At 45.7% G+C, this 14,137-nt stretch overlaps 1 protein-coding gene across 1 annotated transcript in view; it reads right to left on the bottom strand.

The window, feature by feature from the left end:
* LOC125396733 (aldehyde oxidase 2) overlaps positions 1-14,137 on the bottom strand; it is a 97,285-nt gene that overhangs the window by 66,091 nt on the left and 17,057 nt on the right. The window contains exons 8-12 of the mRNA XM_087902250.1: positions 11,526-11,606; positions 8,887-9,031; positions 6,384-6,476; positions 1,008-1,159; positions 165-258 (exon numbers count right to left, since the gene is read on the bottom strand). Of these exons, the coding sequence (XP_087758376.1) occupies positions 165-258; positions 1,008-1,159; positions 6,384-6,476; positions 8,887-9,031; positions 11,526-11,606 (565 nt within the window). The remainder of the gene's footprint in view (positions 1-164; positions 259-1,007; positions 1,160-6,383; positions 6,477-8,886; positions 9,032-11,525; positions 11,607-14,137) is intronic.

Here is a 14,137-nt window from a genome sequence, read left to right as displayed (position 1 = left end):
AGCAGATCTCTGTGAGTTCGTGGTCTACAAGAGCTAGTTCCAGGACAGGCTCCAAAGCTACAGAGAAACCTTGTTCGAAAAACAACAACCACATAAATAAAACCCAAAAAGTGTAATGAAAAGAGACAAAAAGCTCTCTAAAAACTGCTCACAACATAGCTTACCTTCTGACAGCAGGTTGAGTGCGGCTTTGCCCACAGAGAGAATAGGATTCAGGTCTGAGTAGCAATGCCGGCTTATCACGTGTCCACCTAAAGTCTGAGGAGAGAGAATGACAGCTTGGTTAGTGTCTCAGGTCTTCTACCTTTTGTATAGACATCTGCCTATAATCCTCTTACGGTGTTGGAAGACTCAAGAGGAGTCTTGAGTCTTGATCGTGGCCACCATCAATACTCAGGGATCCATGAATATTGGAAGGCAACTTTTAGGCTTGCATTGTCTGATCCCCACCACTCCTTGGGTTCTGCTTCCAACCCCTAAATGCAACTGTTGCCCTCTCCTTGGTAGGCTCTCGTGAGTATGGTCATCTGGAATATCTTGAGAGTTTTCACAAAGACAAGGTTCTCCGCAGACTCCCCAGGTTGCAAGGATGTCCACCACACTGCTCAACATGACACGTATGTGTGTTTGGAAAACCAGCCATGTCTCGTTTCCCTCCTTATAACAGTGTTCTCCAGCTGTGGTTTCATTAGCACAAAGTAAAAGGTTGTCCAGCTTGCTTTAGGTACTAGACTTCTGTTAATAGAGCCTAAGATAAAATCAGACTTTTTGGTAGGCTTGTCAAAAAATTAGCAAAGCTGTGATGCTCTTTGTGGCTTAGTTATTGTGTTGAATTTCATCCAGAATTTTATGGAACATTTCACTATCATTTGCGGATTTAAAAAAATTTGTCAGTTGGCCTGTTATTTTCACCTATTCGGCATGCTACTTCTGCCTGTGCTTATCCTGACATCTCAGTGAGAAGGAGCAACAAGTGTGTGCCCAGTGATGGGTGGCAGGAAACCCACCGCCATGTTCTGGATCTGCTGCCCTGCCAGGCTCCGAAGGTGTTTCAGGAGAGCTCGGTAGGTCTGAGTTTTCTCCTCCGGGAGCTCAGAGATGCTCTCAGCCAAGATGTCCTTCACCTGAGCCAGGCTGCAGCAGGCTCCAATGGTCAGTCCTGGAAAATAGGTTGTTTTCATCAGTGATATGGAAGGAGCAGAGTCGGCATCACCATGGTAGGGTCTTAATTACCATTTGGTTAGTGATGCTTTCTACTGTGGTTGCTCAGGGGGTCACCAGGAGCTCCCAGACCAGCTAAGTCAGTCTCTGGGAATCGGGCTTTTTCTGTCTCTTATTTTTATTGATCGATTGACCGATTGATTGATTGAGCCAAAGTCTCTCACTGGTCAGGGGGTCACCAGGAGCTCCCAGACTGGCTAAGTCAGTCTCTGGGAGTCGGGCTTTATCTGTCTCTTATTTTTATTGATCGATTGACTGATTGATTGATTGACTGATTGAGCCAAAGTCTCTCATTGGCTTGGAGCCTATTAAGTAGATTGGGCCCTTGCCCATGAGCCCTAGGGGTCTGCCTGTCTTCACCTCCCAAATACTGTGATTTCCAGGTGTCCTATCTTGCCCAGATTTTCTAGGTGGACCCTGGTGATCAAATTTAGGTCTTTATGCTCGCAAGACCCAGATAACAGAGCCAAGTTCCCCAATCCCAGACGTAGGGATTTTAAGGCCCCAAGGTGATCTCCTGGGTAGCCAGGGATAGGACCTGGGGCCACACTTATCTTTGGACAGGTGTGAAGAAATAGAGATAGAAGAGAAATGCTGGTGGTAGACTCTACTAGAGCCTCCCAAGACCCTCCTGAGTGACCAGAATTACTATGTGATTGAGGGGAATGAATCTGACAACATTAGCACAGTGGCAAAGGTTTGTTTGAATCCCTAGGTCATGGGATTCAAATTCAAATAAACCAGAAGCTATTTTTTGGGTAGGAAAGAGTTTTCGTGCAAATTAGAGGGAGGAGACCAATAGTGAGGAAAAATGGTGACCTCTCCCTGGCTTCACTGTTCTCACAGGGTTTACGGTGATGCCATGTCATGGGGTGACATGATGCCACCACCCCAAGACCCCCCTAGAGCAACGACTTCTGATGACCTCTAGCCAAAAGCACATGAGTCCTCACCCCAAGTTACGAACAAACCAAGTTCCTATTTACTTGCCTCCATAAAGCCAGGAGATGAAACAGTCTGTGTTTGCCTCTTCATGCAAACTACCCCTGTGCTGTGTGACTGTTCAGTATATTCTGGTACGAAAGCATCTCAACATTTAACAGCCCAAGAATTTAGTCCAAGAAGTCCCAAACAGGAATCAAAATCAGTAACGTTCTGGATTCAGATCTTCCAATTCTGATAATTGTAACTTCCAAGAGGGAAACTGGCCAATCAAAACCAACACATTCCAAGGACGCGGCAACCCCAGGCTCCCCATTGGTTGGTGGTGTTGGGTGTGGGGATGTTCGGGACTCACAGGAAGGGGTGAAGACAGCCATGGGTCGGCACCCAGGAGGACTGGGACCATGCCTCTTGCCAACTGACCAGAAAGTAATCCAACGCTTTGACGGCGGTTGGAATGAAACCTGTGGGATGTTTGGCAGGATGTGAGCAAGAGCTTCAGGATTTCTTCTCGGTAGGAGAAAAGGGGTCAAACCAATACAGGAAACTGTGTGGTCACCCAAACCGCCTGGAGCTGACCGGTTGAAATAAATCCTTTACTGCTCTCAGTTTTCATGATGAAACCTTAGTGAACAGGGTTTGAGTTGACCCCGCTCGTTGACTACTAATATCCCTGAGATCTGTTTTCTAAAAGGCTTCAGATTGGGCTTTGATTTTTCTCTTGCTGATTTGTCTTTGAGGGTACCCCACCCTCCTACATAGCTATAGTTTATCAATATTGAATATTCTTGACATAGTATTTCTCTGTCTTTGCCAACACACCCCATTGCTCTCCCACTGTTTTACTAACCTCAGCTCACTTCCCGGAAGGGAAAAGACCAGCAACTTTTATTATTATTATTATTATCCACATGCCAAACAAATCTCACCTGAAAACTGTTCACTAAATTGCCCCTCCTTTCCAGAATTGCAGCCTGAAGTATCTGTCTCTTGTTCCAGCCTCTCATCAAAAGATGCTCTAATGAGTTCCGGTCCTACCTCAGACCCCCCACCAGTGGTCTGTTGATTCCTTATCCCTTTGAGTTCGACTGGCACCTACTCTTTAACTTCTGTAGCCAGAGAGAGTGGTGCACACCTGTGACCCCCAGAACTTGGGAGGTCGAGGCAAGGTGATCATGGTTTTGAGACCCACCTGGGCTATCTAAGGAGAGTGTACCTCTTAAAAAAAAACCCAGTCTTTTTAACAATAAACTAAAACTCAAACCCCAAATTCCTACCATACCTTTGGAGGAGCCTAGCTGAGCAAATGACTTGTGCCTGAGAAGACCCTGGTCCTCATTAGGGAAGAAACCAGACACAAACATCTTGCTATTATTTAGGCCAGAGGCTTTGCACAGAGTCCAGAGTGGCTCATCCCTGCCTCTTTTGGCTTTTTGCTTGTTTTTGGTTTTGAGACAGTCGAAGCTTGTAGCCTGGAATTCCTGATCCTTGTTTTCGCTCGTTCCAAGTGTTGGGATTACAGGCGTGAGTCCATGAGCCGCCACACCCTGCTCCCTGCTTCTGGTTTTCACACAGACGGAAAAAGAGACCCTTCAACACTCCAGTAGGGCGTGGAATTCCAGCTGTCTGCTTTATTGCTCTGTCCTCACAAGAGTTCAGACTGACCATCTGGGCCATTTTCATCGTACGCCTTGCCCCTCCACAGGATTTCTGTTTGATTTTCTTTCTGGTTACAGAACTTAACTTGCATTCTGGTGGCATTGGAAACTTCAACTTGTTTTGATTCTTAGAGTTTTAAATGTGGCTGCCAATGGGGGTGGATTGAGAAGCCATCGATAATGGCACTGGCACCTGTTTCTACTGCATGTAACTGGTTTTTTGGGACCCCAGTCTATTTGGATGCACACCTTCCTAGGCCTGGATGGAGTGGGGAGGGCCTTGGACTTCCCACAGGGCAGGATTCCCTGCCCTCTCTTAAGGAGGGAGGGGGAGGGAGGAGGGTGAGAGGGGAGTGGGGGGGGGAATGGCAGGAGGGGAGGAAGTGTAAATTTTTGAATGGAAAAATAAAAAAAGGAAGTTAAAAAAAATTAAAATTTAAAATTTAACTCCGTGTTGCGCATCAGGTAGAAAGACAGCGAAGCCGGGACTGTTCATAGTAAAGAGAGGCTGAACCAACCGTGGGTGGGATATGGACGCAGTGCAGTTTAAAGAAACCGTCACCAAGTGGCGCTGTCCGTCACAGAGATTTGATCCCTGCGTGGGTGGGGGTGGGGTGGGGTGGGGATGTTGGTGTGGGCACAGCTGATTTCAGGGCACACCCTGCACCGCAGGAAGTTTCCTGATGGCCACTGGAGGGCAGTCATGGTTCAGCTTTAAGCGAGGCAGGGATAGCGAGTTACTCAGACGTCAGAGTCTGCGGGGCTTCCCTGTGGGTGAGGGATCACACTGGGCAAGGCTGCCCCTGATCTGGAGAAGGGAGTGGCCAGGGCAGTGGGACTTCTGAACTGGGAGTGGGCGACCTTGTAACCTGATGGCCTTGGGCAAATGCATTTTCTTTTTGCAGCTCCTGTTCTTCATCTACAGAGGAAGAATTGGGTTATAGTGAAGATTTAAGGCCCCTTTGGGGACTCACATAAGGAGCTCAGGGACAGGAGTGGTGGGTAAAGTGACCCTCTCCTTCAACAGAGCCACTCTTTTTCTTTTTCTCTTTTCTTTCTTTTTTGTTTTTGTTTTTTGAGACAGGGTTTCTCTGTAGCTTTGGTGCCTGTCCTGGAACTAGCTCTTGTAGACCAGGCACCAGGCTGGCCTTGAACTCACAGATATCTGCCTGCCTCTGCCTCCCGAGTGCTGAGATTAAAGACATACACCACCACAGCCCGGCTTCATTATTTCTTTTTTCTTTTTTTATTTCTTTTTCTTCTTCTTCTTCTTCTTCTTCTTCTTCTTCTTCTTCTTCTTCTTCTTCTTCTTCTTCTTCTTCTTCTTCTTCTTCTTCTTCTTCTTCTTTTTCCCGAGTCAGTGTGTTTCTCTGTAGCTTTGGTGCCTGTCCTGGAACTTGTAGACCAGGCTGGCCTCAAACTCACAGAGATCCACCTGCCTCTGCCTCTGCCTCCCGAGTGCTGGGATTAAAGGTGTGTGCCACCACCGCCCGGCTCATTATTTCTTTTATGAGAGTTGGAGACTCAGTGCTTGATGTTAGAGAAAGCTGGGAGCAGGAAGGCTACCCAGCACTTGGCTGGAGAGCATTTTCCGGCTGCAATCGTTGGTTTAGGCTGATTATCTGGATCCCAGTCTGTGTGTCCTTCTGTCTCCTCTCTGTCCACTTAGCGCACTACTTGGGTTGTTCTACGCGGAAGCTGGCGAAACTCACAAAGAGAACCCATGGCTTGCAAATGTCTGGGTTGAAGCGGGGATTAGCAGGCTCGCGGTTTTCACTGAAACCTGCCTTTGGCTGTTGATAGAAACCAGAAGGTAGGACTCCTGGGTGACAGTGGCTGGGCTGTCTTCAGCCCCTTCCCTGCCCACCAAAGACCTCCATAAACACACAGTGACCTACAAGTCATTCTTGACTGAATTGTTAGTTCTGACGGAGTCCCTGTTGCTTGAGTTAAGGGTGTCATCGGGTGTTATAATCCCTTACCTTCAATTTCTTCACCAACTCATTCATCTCCACCCCTGTTCCACCCTGAATTAATCTGTTAGCCACTGGATAAGTGTGCAAGCCCAGGACTAAGCTCTGGGTGATGAAGAATGGAAAATAGTAAGGCGCATTTGCTCAAAGGTTTGCCCTGTGTCTTGAATTCAAATCTTGCACGTTTCTGTCTACATAGAGGGTTTGACTTTGCACTAGGGGGCGTTTAAGGATGTCATGAGTAGATAGGCGTGCTTGCTCGTAGGTCTTTGTCCCCTTTGACTCTTCGCCATTGTTCCTACAACACCGGAGCACATGATATTCTCCATCTCTCCTCTCTTGCTCTTTGTCGTCTCTGGGACACCATGGCACTTTTAGAACCCTGCGAGTGGGCACCCCATCTCTAATGGTAACCATTAGGAAGCTCGTCTCTTCCTCCCTGGAGCTCTGAGAGTGAGGTTGGCAGCGGAGATACACTTTCACCTTAGCGGAGAAACGATTAGTCAGAGATGGGTCTCGTGAGACGCAGGCGGGCGGATTCAGCGAGTGCGGGGCTCACGGTGCTCTTACTATAAGACGAGGAACTCACCGTCGCTGCTTTTAGTCACTGTTCTTAGATCAGGAACTCTAGCAGGAGAGAGGAGAATTGGGTAAAAGTGTCCTTGAGACTTCATGGCTGGTCCTGATAGAAAAAAAAATGAGTTTTAGAGAACGAGAAAAATGCCTTTTCTTTTACGTTGAAAATTTCTCATAAAAACATTCATATAAAGCTTAAATCTTGATAATTAATGTGTATAAATATGAAAGCAATGACCCATATATCCCTTTGCCCAATGTATGGATTCACTTACTTATATTCTTTCTACATTGTACTTATATTCTTGCTACATTGTACCAAAAGGGGAAGCTTTTAAAATACTCTTTCACAGAGGCATATAAGATATTCGGAGCTGCATATAACAACATTACTGGGCGTGGTGGTGCACAGTTTTAATCCTAGGACTCAGGAGGCAGAGCTAGGTGAGTTCAAAATCTGTGAGAGGCCAGCCTGGCCTACACAGTAAATTCCGGACCAGCTAAGGTGACATAGAGAGACCCTGTCTCAAAAGCAGCAATCAAAAAGCCAAATCAAAACAAAACAGAGAATGTTTGCGTGACTCAGTGGTAAAAACCAGCTGAGCTTATATGAGGCTCTGAGTTTGATCCCCAGCGTGGAAAAAGAACGGCATTTATTGGCTGAAAGACACTTAAGGAAATGCTCAACATCCTTAGTCAACAGAGAAATGTAAATCAAAACAACTATGAGATTCCATCTTACACCTGTAAGAATGGCCAAGACCAAAACCACTGATGACAACTTATGCTGGAGAGGTTGTGGGGGAAAGGGAACACTTCTGCATTGCTGGTGGGAATGCAAGCTAGTACAGCCCCTTTGGATATCAGTATGGTGATTTCTCAGAAAATTAGGAAACAACCTTCCTCAAGATCCAGCAATACCACTTTTGGGTATATACCCAAAGGATGCTCAGTCATACCACAAGGACATGTGCTCAACTATGTTCATAGCAGCTTTGTTTGTCAGAGCCAGAACCTGGAAACAACCTAAATGCCCCCGACCAAAGAATGGTCGGGGAAAATATGGTACATTTACACAATGGAGTACTACACAGAAAAAATAATGATATCTTGAAATTTGTAGGCAAATGGATGGAGCTAGAAAACATATTGAGTGAGGTAACCCAGACCCAGAAAGACAAATATCACATCTACTCACTCATAAGTGGCTTTTTGACATGAAGCAAAGAAAACCAGCCTACAATTCACACTCCCAGAGAACCTAGACAACAATGAGGACCCTAAGAGAGACATACATGGATCTAATCTACATGGAAAGTAGAAAAAGACAAGATCTCCTGAGTAAATTGGGAACATGGGGACCATGGGAAAGGGTAGAAGGGGGGGAGAGGTAGGGAGGGGAGCAGAGAAAAATGTAGAGCTCAATAAAATCAATTAAAAAAAAAGAATGGCATTTATAAAACCTTGGGAGTCTGGCAATAGCTGAAGCTATTTCAATAGCTGCCTTCCCATGATAGATGGAAGGGAAAACCATCCTGTGCTTTATAATGGAATAGGACTCAGGTACATGCAAAAAGAGGGAGTGATTCTCAGGGCAAGGATGTTGACTGAATTGTACTGGAGAGATGGCTCAGAGGTTAAGAGCACTGGCTGTTCTTCCAGAGGTTTTGAGTTCAATTCCCAACAACCATATGGTGGCTCACGACTATGTGCAATCTGGTGCCCTCTTTTGGCATACATGCAGACAGAACACTGCATACATAATAAATAAATAAATCTTTTAAAAAAGTGTTGACTGAAAAACACAAATTTCAGAAGAATAGTGACGATCTTTGTGCAGTATGTACAAAACTAATTGACTTGCTTAGGGATTCAAAGATGAGGAAGAGACTGGCCAATGGACCAACACATTTCAGCTGTAGGGCACCATCAAGAGGGAAGGGAAAGGAGGAGCAGTGGGGTACCCCTCCTTTTATTGCAGAGGTCTACAAGTTTGTGGGGAATGTTGGGAATCAAACCCAGAGCTTGGATAGGCTAGGCAAGCTTTCTCTCACTGGGTTACAGCTGTGTAAGTGAAACAAAATTATTAAAATGCATGTAGGAGTTCACTAGGTGTGTTTATTAACACACCACAGATATTTTATAATATTCTCGCATGCCGACTCAATATTTAACCTTACTAAGATAACAAGGGACAGCTGGGCGGTGGTAGCGCACACCCTTAATCCCAGTCCTAGGGAGACAGAGCCAGGTGGATTTCTGAATTCAAGGCTGGCCTGGTCTGCAAAGAGAGTTTCAGGAGAACCAGTCCTACACAGAGAAACCTTCTTAAGCGTTTTACCCACCCTCGGTCATTCTGAATATAACTAGGGTATGTGCCAATCAACTTTAGAGATCACTGGATTCATGAAACAGGACAAAACTTTCATGCCTAAAAAGTAGACCAGGGATGGAGCAGGGACCGGGAAGCCCAACCAGGCCTCAACCACAGAATAAGTAAGATGGCTGTCACTTACCCAGAGACGTGTTGCCTGAAACGACAGGCGCTTCGGGGTACTTTGCCTTCAGTGCCAAGAGGTCTTGGAGGGTTCCTGGAGAGATCCAGGTAATTCTCTCTCCGCAAAAGGTCAGGGTTTGTTTACCTGGGTTCTCAGCCATCCTCTGAAGAGAAATGATAGGGTATGTATAGCAGTCACCCTGGGTCACATCAGGTCCTGGGTGTGTTGTGTCTCTCTAGGAAGACTTCAGGGTTTCGGGTCCACTTACCCAGAAAGATATTCCTTGTGTCCCCTGGCTAAAGCCTGGATTCTTGTAAGCAGATGGTCTTTGAGGAAGAATTAATACTGTGAACTGGCACCTGCCACGGATCGCCTAGCATGGGCTAAGTCAGCATTAATCCAGTTTCCTGACTTTTAAGACGGCAGCTGCACTCATGATCCTAAATTAATAACCTCAGTCTGAGCTGGGCGGTGGTGGTGCGTGCCTTTAATCCCAGCACTCGGGAGGCACAGGCAGACATATCTTTGTGAGTTCGAGGCCAGCCTGGGCTACAAGACCTAGCTCCAGGACAGGCTCCAAAGCTACAGAGAAACTCTGTCTCGAAAAATGAAAAAAAAAAATGAAAAACAAAGAAAAACAAAAGAAAAAACCACCTCAGTCTGGATTTTCCCTCTAATATTCAAATCATTCCTCAGTGAGTTCTTGATATCTGTCCGCTCTTAGATGTGTCAGGGCATCCCACATTTAATTTGCTCCAAACCGAGGTTCCCATGCCCAGCCCTTCCCTCAACCCCTTGAAATGGAACCCCCAAAGGAACCTCCATCGCTCTGGAGGTCTATCCGTCTTTGTAACTGGTACCCTCTAGCTATGCGCAGCTCCGGGGTCAGGCTGGACTCCTGTTTTCTCCACATCACATCACATCCATCAGCAAGCTGTGTGGTTTTCTTCCCAGACTCGCCCAGAGTCCTGTACCAGGGGTCTAGCCTAGTCTAGCCACTGCCCTTCTGCATGGCGTTCATCCCCTGATGGGGCACAATCCTTTTTCCCTTCCTTTGCCTCCTGCTTGGGGTGCTTCTTGGCTCAGCAGCTTGAAGGATCCTGATATGATGTCTGTAGGAATGTGACCTTCCCCTAGGCAACCTCCCTCGCAGTGGCTCTTCCACGGAGCGGAGGCCAAGCAGTGGGAAGTCCAGCATGACCTGCCCTGGTGGCTTCTGACCGTCTATTCTTGCTCTGCTCTGTCCAGGCTGGCTCAGCACGGTCCTTGAGTTTCAGGCCAGCTGTTATCTTGCTTCTGGTTCCTTCACACTCACTCTCCACTGCCCAGATAGTTTTTTCCATCACATCTCCTCATGACCGGCTCCATCCTTCCTTCTAGAATTTCTTCAAACATTGCCTCCTCAGAGATGGCTTCTATGGCCATATCACTGAAAAGAGAGACCATCTGTAGCCTAGCTTCGTTATCTGCTTGGTGATGTTTCTCCTATCTATCTATCTATCTATCTATCTATCTATCTATCTATCTATCTATCTATCTATCTATCTATCTCACAATATATATCAGACTGGCCTTGAACTCACAGAGATCCACCTTTCTCTGCCTTGGGAGTGCTGGGATTAAAGGAGTGTGCCACTGTGTCCAACTTATATATACTATTTTTTACCTCTTATTTTGCTTATTATCTGTCTCTTACCAGATTATAAACTCCCCTAGGGCAGTGTTTTGTGAGTTTTGTTTCTTGCCATAGAGTTGGTACTTAGGACAGTGTTGGCATGTAGCTGAATGAGTATACGCACGCACGCGCGCACACACACACACACACACACACACACAGACACGCACACACATTCATTCAAATATATATACATTCATATGTAATATGTAAATATATTATATATAATATATGAATATAAATATACTACATATAGTGTAACATATGAATATAAATATATATAATATAAATGAATTCATATATATATATGAATGAGTAAGCATGCCAGAGCTCTCCCAGAAAAGGGTGCTGGAGAGGGCTAGGAACATGTCCTGCTCTTGCTGGGGACCTTACTTTGGTTCCCAGGACCCATGTAGGGTGGCTCATAACTGCCTGCGATACCAGCTCCAGGGATCCACACCTCTACAACGGGCAAGGACACTTAGGTGCACACACTCGCACACAGACACACCGGCAAAGACATCATTAAAATTAGAATTAAACATTTACTAAGAGAGAGGAAAGCATTTTATAGAAAGAGGCACGGATGCCTGAGAAGGAGGGTCAACACACCCATGAAGGTAGCGTGGAGTGGGGCGCCCCTGTTTCTGGCTGTGAAGAAACTGCCCTCAAAACAGGGGGCAGGGGAAGGAGAGAGGAAGCTGCTTCTTGAACTCAGAGTAGTGGCGTTCTTGGAAAACCATGGCAGATGCTTAGCAAAGCCGCCATCAGGGACACAGTGATGAAGATAATGGTGGAATGATGGTTAAAAAGTCCCAGCTAAGGCCTAGGGAAGGTCAGCCAGAGCTGGGAAGAAGCAGGTTTCTGGATGCCACTACTTCTCCAATTTGACATGCCGCCTGAAGGACATGGTAGATTTACAAAGCCAGGTTTATAATCGGATGTGTTTAAACAAGCATGTAAAATACCCGCGCGGTCTTACCAGGAGTTCTGGAGGAAATATGAGCTCCTGGGTCGGGTCCAAGGGCTGGAACTCCTCTTTCGCAAATAGCTCTGTGCAGATCTTCAAAGGAGAAAGAGGCAGACGGTTGTGTCAGCTCAGCTGAACTGGAAAGAGCACTGGAATTCTCGACAGAATTAGGCAAGATGCGCGGGTCTCTCATTTTCCCTGAGCAGGGAGCTCATTAGCAGCTTAAAGGGGGAATGTGATTGCTGGGAGAGACTAACTAGCCACTCATATGATACTGAAGGAAGGAAGGTCATTAGCTCTTGGAGAGAGCATCCTGGGAAATGCCAAGACATCTGTGAACACGACCAGATGTTGAAGAAGCTTGGGGACCTCCGCGGTGCTTATTGTCCCCTCCTTCACAACCTAAAGAACGCTCTGGGGGGAACCGACAGTGTCAGGGAAAATGACTCTAAACGTACCTTTCTGCGTAAACACACAACACCACTGCTTACTGAGTGCTCTTATACATATTACTGTTACTTAATCGTCATGATGATTGTATAAAGTTGTAATCTCCCTTTCGTCTACCAGGAAATGGACCCATCTGACATCCTGCCTCACTCACACCTGCTTTAGCTTCGAGAGACACTTGTTGCCAGGAAACATTTGCGAGGAGATAAGAGAACGAGACTATGGGGCGTGGGGTGCAGGTGGGTGTCCTTGAGTAGAGAGGAGGGTGACAGACATTGGGATTGATGGGTCTGGGTCACTTTTAACCCCTGCCCCCCACGACATTTCGCTGAAAAGTCTCTTAACCTTTCTAAAGAGTAAATGGAGGTAATGCTTATGTTGAAGGGTGCTTGTGATGATTAGTTCAAATGCCCTGACATTTGCCGTTTTCCATATCTCGTCTTTTTTTTTTTTCTGTCTGTCTACGGCCTTGTGAGGTTCCAGAAAGAACTATAATTTGTTCCTCTTAAAGGCTCTTTGATGGACTGAAGAATGAGATTTTGTAGGCCAATGTCTGTAGTGATATTTCATTTGTGTTTGAATAAACAAAGCTTGCCTGAAGACCAGGACGTAACACAGTCACACTAGTCAGCCGTAGAGGCCAGGCAGTGGTCATGCATGTCTTTAATCCCTGAACCAGAGAGGAATATAAGGAGGGAAGAGACAGGACTGCTCTCTTTCAGTCTGAAGACTTCACAGAGACAAGAGCTCTCTAGTGACTTGGATGCTTAGCTTCTCTGATCTTCAGGATGAACCCCAATGTCTGTCTCTGGGCTTTTATTATCGGTGCTACAATTGACGTCCAACGTTTGGGGGTACAAATTCATGAAGATGCCATTTTCCTCTAGCTTGAAACAGTCTCCAACTGCCACCCAAACTCCAGAAGCACCTGGGCTCCAAACGCCACAAGACTCACCCACCTTAGACTAGCTGGTTCTGCCTTCAGACAGTCCCCTGCCATGTGTGATTTTTCTGAGCAATCTCTCTCTCTCTCTCTCTCTCTCTCTCTCTCTCTCTCTCTCTCCCTCTCTCTCTCTCCCTCTCTCTCTCTCCCCTTCCACCATGGATTGCCGGCTCTCCCTGAACCTCCTTCTTGGGATGCTGCCAAACTAGGTGGCTGCCTTGAAATGCAGTCAGGCTTTTACTGTTCTGAGCAGCAGCAATCAGCCTCACGTCTTCATCAATATTGTCGGTAGGGTTGGTAAGACAATTGGGAATTCTTGAAGAGAGGAATTAGTTTAAAAAGAGAGTTTTCCCCCCACATTAAAATAGGAAAAACCATTACAATGGAGGAATTTGGGTCTCTGTATGATAATATGCTAGACAGTTTGAACATGGAACAAATACATGAGAGGATGTCTAATTTAGACGGGATTTTTGTAATGTCGATTGTAAACACGATCAACTTTATCATTTTTTGTCTTATCACTAAAATAGTTGGTTAATCTGAGTGCTAACATACAGGCCTTAGAAAAATATGATAAAACAGATCACAGAGACGAATTCCAGACAGAGGAATTTAACGGAGAACCAATTTCAGCATTGCATTATAAGAACAGAGAGGAACAGCCTAAGAATTTCAAACAAGCAACCTTAAAATATATCCAGGAAGATTGCAGGAACTGCCAAATGGCAGAGGCTCTGTTACAGCTAAATGGACTCTTGTGCCAATGAAAGACTTAAGGAGATTCAAGGAAGCAAAAGTCTCATTTTGTGAAGCAAATGTTAAACTCGTGGTCAGTTTGTAATGGAAGAATCCCTAAAGACTGGAGAGACTTGGTTAAAGCTGTTTTAGAGCCTGGTCCACAGTTGCAATTAAATACCTGGTTCAGAGAAGAGGCTAAGATTATTGAACAACGGAGTAAAGCTAGAGGGAGGGAGATCTCCCAAGACCAAATTCTTGGAGAAGGAGACTATGCTACTACAGAAAGGCAACCACTGTATGATGACCACACCTTGTATTTATGCCATGCAGCTGTTTTGAATGTTTGGGACAGAATTGGAAAAATAGGAAAAAAACATTGAGTCCTTTACTAAAGTTATACAAGGCCCAAAGGAAGTTTTTATAAATTTCTTACGAAGATTGACTTCAGCAGTAAATAGAATGATACTAAATTTAGGAGCTAGGCAAACAA

Source organism: Myodes glareolus, chromosome 27 (genome assembly GCF_982192425.1).
Source record: "Myodes glareolus chromosome 27, mMyoGla1.1, whole genome shotgun sequence".
Classification (NCBI taxonomy): Eukaryota; Metazoa; Chordata; class Mammalia; order Rodentia; family Cricetidae; genus Myodes; species Myodes glareolus.
This window is presented reverse-complemented; position numbering and strand designations above follow the sequence as displayed.